Raw genomic sequence first — 16,418 nt, forward strand, 5'->3', positions numbered from 1 at the left:
CATACGCTGTTAGCAAGAGTGAGCACAACACTTTTTTCAAGAATGATTTGAAACTATGTGTCACCCAATTATCCTGCTTCTTGGAATCTCTCCCGGGCAATTAATGAGAAATGTGGTAAAAATTCACATATAAGTGAGTTCATGCAGCTTTACTTTTAACAGTAGAAGCTCAGACGTAACTTAAATACCCCATAAGATGTTCCATAAGTTATGAGGTACTTGTGAATAGAAGGTAATTCAGCTATTAGAGTTTTAGAAGGATATTTTGAAGATAAGCACACAATGCAGAGTTAGACAGGGCAATCTGTGACAGCCTATACACAGCATAGGACGGAAATTTAGTTTTTTCAAAATCTACACGTAGAAGCAAACAGATAAAATATCAACAATGGCTATCTCTGGGGACTAATTTTCTTTGTTTACAGATTACTACATTTTTCAATAAAAATATCAGATACAAACTTTTTTTTTTACAGCGTCTGAGTTTCACTAGTTTTGTCCTTGCTTCACGAATCACCTTCACAGTCCCCTCAGGGATATCTCACCTACCTGCAGCAGCTCCTGAGAGGTCGGGAGGGACTCAGAATTGGTAAGTGGTCGATGAAAACACTACTTAGCACAGCCCAGGGCTGAAAGGGGTGTTTGCCCGTGAAGAGGTGAGGGAAGGGGGATAAGGGGAGGGCCATCCAAAGGTCGAGAAACAATGTCTGAGGATTGCTTTTGTTCGGCCTGAAACGGCATTTCCAGCTAGCTCGGCTTAGCACTGAGCTACCGAACCTCCTCACGCATTCAGGCCCCATCTGCGCTGGGAACTTCCAAAGAAACAGGCGCAATCAGCCGGACGCACCGTAACGCAGGCCTGCTTTAAATGGATGTGCAAAGGTTGTACGGATCGATTGTCCATTTGATTAATTCCTCTGGCAGGAGAGAATTAAAAGTACTTAAGCTACACACCGGCAAAAGCCAAATGCTCTTTAAAATGCGATTTTCTGTGTTAAGGCCAATTTTTTTCTGTGCAAAACATTTCTTGGGATAATAATGGAAGTCATTGAGAAAATAGAATTTGCCATATAAATATTCACGACATCCTACTCTGCCGGAAGAGCATCTAATGTGTAAAACAAGGTCAAGGTCTTTACAGTGTGCACATCGTTTGCAGCAAAGCTTCCTTCCGAGCTCTTATTTGCATTAGTTCATAGAAGAGGTGACAGACTCTGTTTTAGAAATAATTCACTGTCAAAGCCTTGCCTTTTCCCTCTCTAAGGCCTTTAGCACTAGAGTTCTAGAGACTTCTAAGTCTAAAAGAGGTAACTGTCTTCTTCAACTCCTTGGCAGGTGTGAAGCCCCCGGGAAAAGAAAGTCATGTGCTTTTTATCACTTGGAAGGATGATGTCTAATGTCAGTGGAAGGGAGGGCAATGTTGTGAACGGTGTGGGGAAGTGGGGACACTCCCCAGTCTCAGCAATTCTCCCGCTGCCTTCAGTCAAGGAGTATCTCGGGCCTGCCTACTATGTTCCAGACGTGGTGTTGGGTCCTGGGTGTGGAGCAGTGAGCAAACCAACGTCTACGTTGTCACAGACACTGATTAAATTGCTCAGGTATAGGGCAGCTTCATTATTCTGTTCCAAGTGATATAAATTCCCAAACTCTTAGATCATACTCCAGGGCAGGCAAAAAAAATATCTCACCGCCAAAGGGAATACTGTACCGGACTTCCTCCCTGTTTAGGGCAGGCGTCTTGCTGAGAATCACTATGAAGACAAGGGAACATGAGAGGTTCACTCGGAATGAAGCCGGAGGTGGGAAAGCCTTTCCCTTAACCCCCGCTGAATGATTCCTGCCAGCGGATTGAGCCCACGTAAAGCCCGAGTCAAATGTTGAAGATGCCAAGACCCGGGAGCTGCTCCTGCTTTTGCCATCCCTGCCGCAGAAAAGCCTGCATTTCCCTCCTACATTGTCCGCCTTTATCCTAAGCTGGGTGGGGAGGAGGGTCGGTCCCCAGCTGAGAGCAGAAGACAGAGCGGAGACAGAAATACGGCTTCTCACATGACCTCCCTGCCCTGTCTCCTCCTTCAGGAGCCAAGGCACAGACAGACTCCGGCACAGACAGACTCCGGTCCCTCTTCTGGGTCAGCCTCCCCTCCTTGATCTTGTCTAATCTTGTTCTTCAACATTCACCCACCATTCGTTTATTTGACAGATGTTAATTCAGCACCTACTGGGTGCTGGTGACAGAGCAGCAAACAGAGGTCCCTGACCGCAGAGAGCACATTCCAACAGGGGCACAGCCAGCAAGCAGGCAGGCGAGCAAAGGCCTCTCAGAGCGTGGGCAAGGCTCGGGAGAAGACAGGCAGAATGAGCCCTCAGGGTCAGTGCTGTGCGTGCGTGTGCGTGCCGGTGTGCATGCCAGTGTGCATGTGCATGTGTGTGCATGTGTGCCTGTGCATGTGTGCATGCGTGTGTGTGTGAGGAGGGAGAGGGTGTCTTCTAGAAAGAGTGGTCATGGGAAGTGTCCTCAGAACTGAGAGTAGAACCAAAGGGTGAGGAGGTGACAGTGGAACAGAGAGTGCGGGGAAGGACATTCCAGGCAGAGGGAACTACTCGTGCAAAAGGTGCTCAGTTGGAATGAACTTAAAGGGATCAGGGAACAGGCAGAAGGTCAGGGTGGCCGGGGTGCCCGGAGGAGGCGTCAGGGCAGCTGGCAGGAATTACTAGGTCCTATGAGGAATTCAGATTTTAGTCTGAGTGATGTGACCTCTACTGGGTTCCCAAGAAAGAGGAAGTGGGGCGTGGTCTGAGTGGGACTCTGGGTGGAAGATCTTTCCAGAATAGGCAGGAAAATGAATTTTAAAGATGAAAAGCACAGGGGGAGATAAACCACGAGGTCTTAACTTTGTGGATGATGTTTGGCTTTTCAACTCTGTGTTTCCCACAACCCTATTCATTCCACGAGCACAGCGATTACACTTTAACTAAACACCATTTGGATGTATATCTGAGGATGTAACAGGAGTACATGCAATAACACTTAAAACAGGCAGAGAGGAAAGCAAGGGGGAGATGGCACAGACTCTACTTGGCCGGTTTACCCTTCAAAACTTACGACGATCTCTTCATTACCTACTCGGCACCTGTCTGGGGAGAGCCAGTCGCTCAGGTGTACAGCTCCGTTTACAGAGGAGATTCCGTGTTTGATGGAATTACAAGGGGAAAGGGCACTAGCTCTTAGCAGAGTTTGCAGGAATCTCTGCAGAATTAAAATATCATTTCTCACAAGGACCATGGCCTTCCTCTCCTGTTCTTTCTCTCTTTGCCTGTGTTCTGCTGCTGAATAAATCTTCATAAAAGTACAGTTTTCAGCATTTTACTCTAATGAAAAATTGTCAATAGTTGATCACTGCTTTCTGGGTAAAAATGTACTCTTTCCACTTGCTCGTCTCCCCGGCCTTGTGAACAACTACCTCTCCCCAAATCGAGACTCTGCTTCCTCTCCCAGGAACATGTCTGGAGCTTTCCCACCTCCATGACTTTGCCCACCATGTTTCATTTTCTAGAATGCTTACTGGCAGTTCTTTAACTTTTGGGAATCCCAGACCACTTGAAAAATTATTGGATGCTACAGATCCTCTCAATAGAGAAAGCGACACACGAGCAGATTTCTGTACAATTTCAAGATACACTAACGGTCATTCTACAACCTACTGAAATCCTGTTGGAACCCTACGCATCCCTCAAGGTCCAGATCAGGTGGCACCTCTTCCCTGGGTGCTACCGGTCCTCCTCTCCCCACTGTGGTGGACCCTCTGTGCTCGGAGGGCTTACACTGCCGAGTCACTTGCTTGGAAATTTGCAGCGTATGCCTTTGATCCCTACTTGATGCTATGGCCTTCCATGTTTTTCCCCTTGTGTTATTTAAATTTTTATCTACAAATGTCTTATTTTTCCTCACCAGAATCAGAGTTTAAGGGCAGGAAATGTTTTAGTCATTTCCAGTGACTAGTTCAGCATCTGGCATGAATTCATAAATTAATTAACATGGATGGCACAGAATGTGGGTCTCCATAAAGCTCCTAACAGTGGGAACTACCTTGCTTTCATCTCTGTATTTCCAGAGCGAAAGGTGCTGAATAAATGTGCCAATTGATTGATAAGAAAATAAAACAGGGATCGTTTACCGAGCACTTCTACACACTAAGCTTCTTGTAAGCATCGCTGTCTTTTATCCTTACAAAACCGGTGGGAGATGCAAGGAAAACTAAAATGAGGTCAAGTGTTTCATGGTCAAACAGCTGGCATGTGTTAGAGCTGGTGTGAGAATGCAGGTGTGTATGACTGCCCAGTAATTCCTCAAAAAGTCGGGGCTCACTGATTTGCTCTAGGTTTTGTTCTTTTGGTTTTATTTTACATCTGCTGTGTTAAGTCCAGCCCTCCCCCTGCAACTCGTGAACCAATAGCAAGTAACAGTGCCCTTGACGCTGGATGGCTGTTGGATGGCCTGAGCCAGACAGCAGTTTTGTCAGTGGCTGATGCCAGCACTCACCTGTCTGTCAAAGGTGTGATCACAAGGCGAGGTGTATTTCCCAGGTACTCGTAGGAATATAGAAACTGGGCATCACAGATGTTGGCAAAGCAGTGTTTGGCCTCATCATCCCAACGATGCCGCAGCTGGGAAAGCCAGAGAAAGGCCTGGGCATTGTCCACCTAAAGACAGAGTGGCAGAGCCGGTGAGTAAAACACAGTGGTCAAGGTAGCAGATGGCCCCTTAGCCACAGGACACACAGGGATCTGGATGACCTGGGTGTTGCCTACCAGTTAGGAGTACAGCACACTGTGCCCACCTCAGCCCAGAAAGTACGAGCTGCTCTGACAACACTGTTTCTATGGGAGTTTTGAAAGGCCGGACTGGCACCATGATCCTCTCCCAGCTCTGGCCAGTGTGGAGCCTGGGCCCCCATGGTTTGGATGTATGTTAGCTTCTTCCCAACCCCGATATTCATGTGACCACAAAGAGGGGCACTGCTGCGAGTCTGAGACTCACCTTCTGAGCAATCATCTTGGCCACCACGTCCCGGGAGTGCACATCGATGGTGCATATGGTCATGATCTTCTGCCGGTCCCCCTTGGAGAGCGGGCCAACCAGCATGGTGATGAGGGCTCTGAGCTGGGCCACTTGCTTCTTGTAATAGTCCTTCATGGCATTCTCATAGCCTTCCTCCAGTCTGGCAAATGCCATGCCCACCTCTGTGGTCCACCAGATCTGGGTGCAGGTCAGGGCCACCTGTGGCACCAAGAATCGCTCAGTAAAGCCATGACCAGGGTTTTCTCTAAAACCAGTGCACTCCTCACACCGCAAGGGCTCAGAACGCAGCTGTGGGAGTGACACAGCCCCTTCCCACCCTCCTCGGCAAGCACAGCTGGTTAAATGAGCCACATGCCTCTAAATCCTTGGAGGTACGAAGTGGCTACAATGCACTGGGGAAAGCACTCTCTGCTCTTGAAAAATGTAACATTTGGCTGAGAACAACCAAAGACTTACTCTGGTCCCCGGCAGTGGCTCTGAGAAATCTCTACACCGATTGTTCCATTTTGTAGCATCTTTCCTGTGCCTGGGAGGCTAACCGTATGTTGACCGAACATCTCAGCCACACTCAGTCTTTGCTCTGTGATCCTGGAAACTCTTGGGGTCCGAGTGTTCTAGTCTAGTGAGCCACTGCTGATCATTTTTGGCATGTTTTTGCTTGTCCATAATACTTTTACTACATTCTTTATTTCTTAAAACCTATAACATTGAAAGGCCTACTCGTGAAGGTCAAGGTGAATGATACCAAAATTCGATGTGATAATATGATTTGCATTTTTTAGAAATTCAAAATAATAAATGGGAAAAGGAATTCAAATGAGCATTTCTTCTGTTTACTGGGAAACAGAATATGAAAAATGCATGATTGTGATTATAAACGGTGGAGAACTTAGATACATTAGGATCTTAGGATCACTTGTCTTGGGAGACACTGCTCTAGAAGATACCTGTTATAACAGTAGCAGGGAACAAACTTTCCTGCCTCAAAATTCTGATTCAGGTAAGCAAAGGATCCTGATGGGAATCATTCCCCGTGAGAGAGAATCCTGCTGCGGTAAAGGCACCGCTCCCTAGTTTATCTGCTTTCCCTTTGGATTTAGGCACAATGGATACTGTTGGATAAGTGCCTCCTGCACTGTGATCTTATTGGGGTGGTTTGGATGCGACATGCCAACTGCACTGTTAACGGATCCCTCTTCTTCGCGCAGCACGGACCCCTCTCCCCTCCCCTCCCCTCCCCTCCCCTCCCCTCCCCTCCCTTCCCCTCCCCTCCCCTCCCCTCCCCTCCCCTCCCCTCCCCTCCCCTCTCCTCTCACCGTCACAATTGCTGCCAACATTTCCCCACCTTTTTGTCGCTTCTTAACCCCCTGCAGTGTGCCTCTCCTCGACTCTTTATTCGGGGTGATCTCTTAGAGGCACATGGCATAACTGACCTCTCACCTGCTCTCAGCAGGTCCTTTTTTGGGTTCCATGATTACTGTTTCCTGGTTTTCCTTCTACCTAAAAGGCACCATTTCTGATTCTGCTCTGCTGGCCCCTCCCTGCCTACTCAGCCTCTGCATGAAGCTCAAGGGTTTGTTCTACACTCATCTCAGTCTATGTATCTTCCAAGAGCAGCCTTGCCTACTCCCATGACTGCGATTACCACCAAGTATCTGCGAACCCCAAATATGCCAACACTAGTCTATGCCGCCAACAGGGGGAGGTAGGGGGGTGTACTGCAGCCAGGGTCATTTAAAAAAATTACCATTCATTCTTCCCTCTTTCTATGACCCTCCTGAGAGCTCTCTAAAGGGCTCAGGCATGCGTTAGAATCAAGGCAGGATCCCTAATACGGTCTAGAAGAACTGGCTTCGTTTCCCCCCCAGAACCCATCTGCTGCCTCTTGCTCCCTCCACCCCCTGCTCTTCCTTCAACCCCATGCAGCTCCTCTCAATTCCGTGAACGCACTATGCTCTCCCTCGCTGCTGGGACTTCAGCCACGCTTTGCCTCATGATTGGTTGCTCTTTCTTTACATCTTTAACTTGTAAACTCCTATTTCAAATCTCAGCTTGAGTATCATATCCTCAGGGAGGTGGTCCCCAGACCCCAATACTGAGCTGTAGCTCCCAGAGCACCCCGAGCCTCTTTTATCATCACTCCGGGCCCCTCTGCAGGAAATGCCAGGCTGTAAACTCCAGCAGGGCAGGTTCACTGCCTTGTTCCCTTCTGGTGTCTCCCGAACTTGGCAAAGAGCTTGGCACAAAGCAGTCTCAGTCAATTGTAGCCAAGGAGGGTAAAAGCAAAAAAACCCCTTCATTTTCCCAGGTTTTGGTGAATGAAGTCACGGCTGACAATCCTCTTACTCCCTCTCGCTGACCCCTCGCAGGCCAGCTTCTCCTGACTGGGAAGCAGCTAGTGAGTCTCATAGTGAGCCCCTGAAGGCTGAGTACGTCCCTGGGAAGGAGAGCCCAGTGGAGCTGGGGGCCCACGGAGGTCCTGGCTGGGACATACCTGAGCTGGGTAGTCAAAGAGCCACTGCTCCCTTGGCTTTTCATCATAGGCGGTTACACCTTCTGTCATCTCATGCCTCACGGTGGCCTTCATATGAGCAAGCACGTGGTTCAACCATATTTCTACCTGAAAGAAGACCTTTGGATTAGCCTTTGGGTTCCTAAGAAGATATGATCAGTAACACAGGCTTTCTTCCTCTCGGTCTCAGGGAGTGAAGGCCTGGAGCTAAGCGAGACATGATGACAACCCTGACTGGGCCTGGGATCGAGCCTGCAACCGAGGTACATGCCCTTGACCGGAATCAAAACCAGGGCCCTTCAGTCCTCAGGCTGACACTCTAATCACTGAGCCAAACTGGCCACGGCCATACAAGGGAATCTTAACCTGGGTTGAGGTAGATGTAAATAAGTCAGTGGATTCTCATGACCTTGTCCATTCTGAGTATGGAGACATGAGCCAGGATTATGTTTCCCAACTAAATGCTTTCTGGGTCTACAAAAAAGAGCACATCCTGAACCAAACCCTGGGGTCCCACTCCTCAAACTGAGAAAGCCTGATTATTTTCAGCACTGGAATTGCTTTCCAAGATCCACGTGGATGAAGGTCCGTGGTTAAGGAAGACAGATGAATACTGACAGACATCCTTCCCAGACAGAGGACAGCGGGCACTAGAGGCTGCTCCAGTGTCGGGTCAAGTCAGCGGAAGCTGGAGGACCCAGGGCACCGGCAGCCGTTCGGCCCAAGGTCAGAAAGGCCACACTGAAGGCTGATGCCGACCCTACTTGAAAGCAGACACTTGGGAGAGAGAGGCGTAAGGAGGAGAGAGGACTCTCACGTTACCTGCCCGCTGCAGTCACAAGGCTCGCTGAAGGCCACATATTCCTCTTCCTTGCTGTACATGCCAAGGCTTATCTTGGTTGGCTCCTCGCCGGCGTCTAGCTCGAATTGCATCTTGGCCATATTGTCAAAGAGCTTGGAAAGGTGGCGTTGAACCTGGGAAGGGAAACCATGTCAAAGGACTGGAAAGTATGTCCAGGAAGTTACTTATCAGCACTGTTTAGGGCTCTAGCATGGGGCAACTATCAGTGCTGGGTACCAAACGTTTAGAAGGAAGTTTGTGGGAATGAAGGTGGTGTGAGGGTGGGAACCAACTAAATTGGGTAGATGGGGTCAAAGGAATATAATAGTAGTGGGAATTAGGAATTAGCCACACCAATGAAGCCACCAAAGTTTGATTAATTTCTGCATGATCTACTACAGATGGGAACAGATTGGAGAGAGAAAAAATGGTTCATTGGTTAATATTCTAAGAAAACACTACTGTGCGGCAGGAGCTAGGCCCAGGTAGGCTGCAAAAGACGCTGACGTGCCCGAGTCTGGAGTCTGGAGTCTGGGAAAGGAGTCGCCCAGCTGCTGGAAGGGCTTTGGTGAAGCAGGCCCACATCTGGAGGGTCCAGAGCAAGGGCAGGCATGCTCGCCGGAAGCAGGGAGCCAGGCGTCCCCCTAGCACGGTGTCTCATGGCACAGAGGGCAGGTTCTCTAGGAGAGCTCGGCAGGGCCGCGCTGTGGGCCGGGAGTGAGGGGCTGAAGGAGAGACAGTGAACAGGAACTGTTCTCTAAGAGGTCGGTCCCTAAGAGGGCGTTTGAAGGATATCAGGCTGCAGGGGGGTACCCCAAGTGTAGTTTTATATTTACGATAACCAGCTCTCTAACTTATGAGATGAGGTGAAAACTTTTGTGTTTTTAGGTAAGCTGTGATTCAAGGTCACGGTGACTTAGGACAAATATTTTAATGGGATGAACCTTTTTAAGTAATCTGATAATAAATAACAGATCAATCAAACAAACAAACATGGGACCTATGAGATTATCCTGCAACTTTAAAGGAGGAGGAAACAGGACTCAGATATAGAGTAAGGGTGTGCACGTGTGTGTGCGTGTGCATGCGTGCACCTGAGCGCATGAATGTGCATGTGTGTGAGCACATGTGTGCTTGTGTGCGTGTGTGTGCACGTGTGTGTAGCTTTAATGAAGGAAACAGAAGTCATGAAAAAGGTCACCTTGTATTGTTTTGATTAAATGAAAGAAGCATGAGCTCTATAACATACGAAGTGAAAGATAAAATGAGATGGTAGAGGTAGAAAAATAAAGGGAACCAACAAATGACATAACATAGCCTGTAGCGATACTGGCAACACTAAAGAACTGATTAACATGAGCTAATTAAGTCGGGTAGATAAACGACTGCAGATGCTGAGGAAGAGGAGTGAGATGAAAATACGTAAGAAAATGTATAAATGTATAAAAATATCTATGAACATATAAAGGTAATGTATGTAGCACAGAGAAAACAGAATCTCAACTTACTGGAAGAAAACTTTTAAGGTAATAAAAGCCTTGGTTTTCACATAGGAAAAAAACCCTCATTATGTGCTGAAAAATTAATAAAATAGAGTAAGTATCTAAATATATACAAATTTTCTAAAATTAACATTTCATTTATAGCTTGATCTTCAGAGATCCAGATAGAAAGAAGTTAGGCTGCCTAGAAAAGTTACAGAAAACAGCAGGCAGGCCGGCCTCAGATGACTCTGGAACCAGAAACAGCAGAGCCAGGCCTGAAGGAACGTGAGGGAAATGCGCTGTGGCTCATGAATTCCAGACCCAACCATCGAATCTCTCACGTGTGAAGACTAGAGAGAGCCACAGACGTAGAAGGAACTGGGAATTACTCTCTCTCGGGGTGGGAGGTGTGGGGAACCACTTAAAGAGTTCCTCAAACCAAGTGAGAAATAAATAAAAATAAATATTTAAGAGTGAGTATATCGTGTGTAAGAGGTATAAAAGGTCTGGCAACGATCTTTGACCCCTCCTGTACATGAAATTCGTGAACATATAGTTATAAAACAGAATGCTAATGTGATAAATACTTCAGCCCCACTGTGCCTGAGCTACTTTGGAAATACTTTGATGTACAGAAAAAAGAAAAAAAAAAAAGAGAGATTAGGATTAATCTCTCTTTAGTACTTTCTGCTTCCTGACAAAAACATCATTTCACTAAGTTAGGAAGTTGGTGAGAAGGGAAAGCTGACACATGGGTGCCATCTTTTGGCTCTGCTGGAGCAGCTCTCAGCGTGGCCCATGGTGATGCAGAGGGGTACAACTGCCGTGACGGGACATGTGGCAAATCCACCAAGATCACGCATCACTTACCCTCTGACCCAGCAGTCTGACTTCTAGGAATCTACCTGGGAGGTAAAGCTCCAGTCATACAAGGCCCAGAGTTGTTCAACGCTGCAGTATTTGTAACTGCAAAATATTATAAACAACCTATGGCCAACCACGGTGTGCTGGTCCATGGGAGTGTGATGCAGACGTAGGAGTGAAGAGGGAGATATCTTCGAATTGCTATGGAGTGGTTTCTAGGACATATGACTAAGCAGGAACACCACGCTACCTTTTGTGTAAGAAAGAAAGGGGAATGAGAAATGTAAATGGACATCTGCTTATTTTTGCAAATACAGACATAGGGAAGGTAAACCCACAGCTGATGGGGTTGGACTCCTGCAGGGAACGAAGGGGCTGGGGATGACAGGGAGGGAACAGGGGAACGGGAGACGCTCACAGCTTTGTGCAGAGTTTGACTTCTGGATTCTACATATTCAAACAATCAAATAAACAGGATGGGAAACCTTAGCACTGAAAGTAGAGAGAGCCCAGCTATGCTTCAGATAACAAAACTGCACTGAAGAAGGAAGGATGCATGTAAAGTCACTTCTGAACAAAGTGCCCGTGTGTCCTCAGACTAATGGAAAACAGACTAGAAAGGACTCTTGCACACTTCTTTGGGCGGGGGGGGGAAGCCAAGGGAGCGTGGCGCAGCGGAGACACCATTCCTCCCTCCCAGCAATCACTTTGAGACTCAGACTCTGCGGTCTCTAGCGGTGGCCCTCACGGTGTGACCCCCAGACCAGCAGCGTCTTGAGAAATCCTTAGAAATGCAAACTCATGCTCTGGAATCAGAGCCTCTGGGGCAGGCCTAGAAATCTGTATTTTAAGAAGACTTCCGGATGAGTCTGACACACTCTCAACTCTGAGAACCACCTGACTATAGCTGCAAAGAGCCACAGGGCTTCAATTAGTTACTTTAATATTTGAAAACCTTGGAACACAGTAGGCTTCTTCTATCTTACAGATGAGAAAAGTTGGTTTCAAAGAAACAATGTGCACAAACCATGTGGCTAATAAGGGGCTGGAACAGGCAATGGAACCAGGGCTCCTCACATACGCTCTTTCCACTAAACCACCCGAAGCCCAGTTAATGCGCCTTCCACCTCATCTCCCCACGGAGAGTTCTCGCTCTGACTTTTGACAGCTATTGACAGGTCTCCCTTCAGAGTCAGATCAAAGGCACCCACTCTGCCACCTTCAAAGCTTCTCCAGTTCTACCTAAGGGAGCGAGGGCCGCTGTGGGCTGGCGGGCGCCCTGAGAAGCAGTAATGGTGGGATGAAGGAGCTCTGGGGGCAGGGATGCTGCTGTGCAGCACAGGACTGAAAGGGGCACACCGCCGGGGGAAGGAGGCGTAACGGGGGCCCGAAGCTCTCCTGCTGGGGCCTCCTCAGTCCTCCTGGAAGTTTCCACAAGCGTCCCCTCAGCTTACCTGTTGCGGAGCTGTGCCGTTGGAAAGGATATCTAACAGGTCAGAAGAGGAGAGAAAGTAAAACCTAGGGAAGGCAAGCCTTTTGGTATCCAGGTACTCCGCCAGCGCCTTCTCACACAGGTGGAGTCTAGGGGCACAAACACAGAACCTTCTAACCACGTTTGCCAGACTCGTCAGTATAAGGCATTACCCACATGCAGAAAAATGCAATACATAGAGCACACGCAGAAGTCAGAGCCGGGCATTGCAGACATCCACGCTGATGCGTTTCTACCAGAACTAACACCTCTAGTAACACCCCATCTTACCCAACATGCAGGCAAGCCAAGGCACGCACGCAGGCACACACACTCGCTCCCTCGGGCAGGTAAGGAAAGGAAGGAGCTCAGAGACGGAAGGGAGAAGGAAAGAGCCCCCTTCCTTACAGAGGGGACAGCAATGGGACGTCACCTGCCCTGAATGTCCTCCAGTTTTTCGTAAAGGCCCCACTTGCTGGTGGCTTCCACTACATTTGGCGTTTTCTGAGCATCGTAAGCTAGCTCTTTAAAGTCAGTGTCAATGCCCTCAAATCTTTCAGAATCCTGCAAATAAAAACATGGGAAAATTAACCACCACTCCCCTCCGTTCTAAGAAGCCCCCCTTATGTAGCAAGTCAGAATGAACACCTGCCTCTAGGTTGTCCTAAGACTCAAAGAAGTTCCCTTAAGACAGCAGCTCTCTTGGTCTTAATGCCCCTTTACATTTTAAAACAACTGTTGGAGCAAAGGAGTTAAAGCTCTTGGGAAGTAGGTAATATTCTATCACTATAGCTTCCACTTTAGAAGCTATAAAAATGTCAAAGTTGAGAAATTTAAAAAATATTGTTGATTCATTTAAAAGTCGCAATATTAAATTTATTGGTTAATAACATGTATTTCTCTAAAATAATTATATTTTCCAAAACAAAATAACTTAGAGAAAAAAGCAGGTTCATGTTACTTCTTTTCAAATCTCTTTCATGTCATGTCTGACTTAGAAGACGGCCAGGCTCCCCTGGCTGCTTCTGCATTCGGTCTGCTGGGGCATCACATGTCCGGTGGCCTCTGGAAAACTCCTGTGTGCTCGTGGAGGAATGAGCGTAAAAAAGCAAATGACGCTTTAGCTTTTTATTAAGGTAGGTTTGATCTTGAGGGTCCCCTGAAAAGGTCTCAGGGACCCCTCAGGAGTCACCAGACTTTGAGAGCTGTTGGCATTGAACACATGATTCCTAAGTCAGGTAGATGGTGGATCCAGTGTTTTTTTCCTGGGCCCATGGAAAAATTTAGACTATAATCATGGTAAGTTTTTCCTCAGCAAATTCGATGTTGGGTTAATTAGATCTCACCTCCCCCTCCCCAAACACACATGCTCGCCCACACTGCTGCTGGAATGACTGAAACAATAGTATATGACATGCAAAGCACCTCAGCCCAATACCTGGCACCTGCTAAGAGCGGTGGTATTATCATTACATAACTACCATAATGGAATGTTCTGTGTGTACTATTTTCATAAACTTCTTGAAGTAAGTATTGGTGTTAGTCCCAATTTACATACCAGGAAACCAGGGCAGACAGAGGTTAAGTAACTTGCCCAAGGTCAGAGCTGCAAAGAGGAAGAGTTAGGACTCAAGCCCACCCCATGGCCCCAGCCTGCCCAGATCTCTGCAAGCCACACCTCTCTCCTAAGAAGGTTTAAAAACAAGAGGGCAGGGCAAAGTAAATTATGATTCCTCAGTGAGATATTTTGTTCCAATTAAAGATGATAAAATATCAAGGTTATAGAAGTACTGGAAACATCTAGCATAAATGTTTGAATAAAAGAGCTGAGTAAAAAATTACAGCTATACCGAGAACAATTATGTAAAAATATGTACACACGTGAACAAAAGTTGGGAAATATTCATAATGAATGTAATTAGTTACCAGTCATGGTGTAAGATTATGACTGATCTTGTTTTGAAATTGCCTCCATGACTGCATTGCTAATACAAAGAAAATTGATGTATATTTACATATTTTAACACAAACCTGTGTTGAGAAGTTAATGATACTAATTCTTTATTATATTTAATTGCAAGTTCTCAAATGCTCCCTATAAAGTCTACAAAAGGCTCCACCTGTGCCCTTACCCCCTCTAATTAGACCTGTTCTTCCTCCGTCTCTAGCACTGGAGGGAGAGGAAGCCTGCCTTGCTCGGTCTGGCCGAATTACAGCAGCTCTAACAGAATTGTTTTCTGCTCTTTTCGGTCCAAATATAATGTTTTAATGAAACATGCTTTAGCTTTTGAGCAAGACCTGAACAACATGTTACATTTTGGAATCAAACTGATTTGGAAGCAAAGAACTTTCTGTGCTGAAGAGACACAAAAAGGTCTGCAAAACAACAACAACAAAAAACGTTTGAAATGAATTCAAGTCCGCTGAGAGGGAGGCAAGTTAATGGCACAATAATTAGGACAAGAGGCAATCAGCCACAGGGAAGGTACAATGAGAACACGTGTTAGAGAAATCCATCGTTCACTATTTAGCTGAAGACAGGTCTTTAGCATCTGGCACAGGCCGGAGGTTTGCAGAACTGAACGGCTCGCTGCCCAGAAGGAACTGGAGTTTGCCGGAAAGATGCTCCCTGCTGGTCTGTACCTGCCTTGCAGTTACCTGCGGAGCGGCCCATGAGGAGCTCATCCCAACAGCAGTAGTAATATTTTTTTTATTTCTTTACTTGTATTTACTTTTTTAGAAAACGGGTTCTCCTCTTTCCTCACCCATCTATCAGCAAACTGATTGGTGTGCACTGCACCTTCCCGCTCTGTTTTCTGCCTGACTTTTGGTGGCTTGTAAGCCCATGTTTGTTGGAGGTGCCTCTGAGTGAAGCCGAGGCAGGTGGGCAGGGGGGAGGTCTAGAGCAGGGGTGGGGAAAGTCCGGCCCAAGGGCCATATACGGCCCTCAAAATCATTTGGTCTGGCCCTGCCGAGGCAACCCCAGGCAGGACTCAAAATTCAATAAATCTAGGAGCTTTTTTCACAGCTAATTTTTAAGATGATAATTTTGTATGGCCCACAAATGATGTTATAAGCATCCAAATGGCCTTCGGCAAAATAAAGGCCCCCCACCCCTGGTCTAGAGGGTGCAGGAACCAGGTGCTCTCTCCCCCTGTGGCTCAGGTAAGGAGACAGGGGCAGGATTTCCTTAGCAGGTACCTGAGGCAGCTGAGCCCGGATATCTTCAGAGCCAATGAATATACTCTCCAGATGGGACCACGTCTGCTGCACATCAAACCACATGGAGATGACAGCATCTGCTGTGGACAGCCTCTTCTGCCAGCCTGACACCTCCTCCAGGAAGAAAGCTATGTACTTGGACATCATCAGGTTCTGAAGTTGGACTTGGTTTTCCTCCAAGACCTCGATGAGGTCCTCATCTGAACGCAGAAGAGGGACGCTGGCCCGAGGGTGGGGCTCGTACTGGAATTCCATGCTGGCCCAGGTGATCTGAAGCTCGTTCAAGGTCTTCTCCATACCCATCTCCTTCACAGCTCTGTCCACGATGCCCCGGACCTCGTCCTCAAAGCGGTGCAACTGGAGCTGCAGCAGGTGTGCTAGGGTGGTGCCCTCGCCCATGGTGAAGCCCACGCCCGTGGCCTGCATCAGCTGCTTCCAGTGCCGCTCCCGGATGGCTGGATTCTGCAGCTCGGCCACTGCCCTCAGTGAGGTCAGCGTGTTCAAAATGGTGCTTTCCAGGCCTGTGAATGCGTCCCAGCCCCTGACCTCCTTGTTGAGGTTCCGGAGGTACCGGGCAAACCTCTTGCACTCCGAGTCCATGGCCTCCACGTTGATATTCTTCCACGGGGTGGTCTCCCAGGCATGGATGGTGGAGGTCACCATGCCAATGGTGTCCCAGAGCTCCTTCAGCTGGCAGGCCTCCCTCCTGCACTGCTTCAGCTGCTTGTACTCAGGCACGTTGACCTCAAACAAGCTGGCAGAATCAGAGATGGAGGCCACGGTGGATTCCAGCTGCTGGAGCTCCCTGTGCCTGGCATCCAAGCTTCGATGAGGGTCAGTGCTGTCAAACCTACAAAACACGACACATTAGCTTTATAAGCATAGCAGATGGGAGCCTGCTCCCTAGAATCCCCAAAGTTACACCAGCTCAAGTTTTTCAATGC

At 47.7% G+C, this 16,418-nt stretch overlaps 1 protein-coding gene across 1 annotated transcript in view; it reads right to left on the minus strand.

Annotated features, from left to right (window-relative positions):
- The window catches only part of DNAH9 (dynein axonemal heavy chain 9), a 295,671-nt gene that overhangs the window by 204,431 nt on the left and 74,822 nt on the right, over positions 1-16,418 (minus strand). Inside the window, exons 20-26 of the mRNA XM_087825845.1 lie at positions 15,454-16,324; positions 12,686-12,816; positions 12,236-12,362; positions 8,415-8,567; positions 7,575-7,700; positions 5,039-5,278; positions 4,541-4,701 (exon numbers count right to left, since the gene is read on the minus strand). Of these exons, the coding sequence (XP_087681971.1) occupies positions 4,541-4,701; positions 5,039-5,278; positions 7,575-7,700; positions 8,415-8,567; positions 12,236-12,362; positions 12,686-12,816; positions 15,454-16,324 (1,809 nt within the window). The remainder of the gene's footprint in view (positions 1-4,540; positions 4,702-5,038; positions 5,279-7,574; positions 7,701-8,414; positions 8,568-12,235; positions 12,363-12,685; positions 12,817-15,453; positions 16,325-16,418) is intronic.

The sequence above is a fragment of the Miniopterus natalensis genome, chromosome 17 (genome assembly GCF_054644295.1).
Source record: "Miniopterus natalensis isolate mMinNat1 chromosome 17, mMinNat1.hap1, whole genome shotgun sequence".
NCBI classification, from domain to species: domain Eukaryota; kingdom Metazoa; phylum Chordata; class Mammalia; order Chiroptera; family Miniopteridae; genus Miniopterus; species Miniopterus natalensis.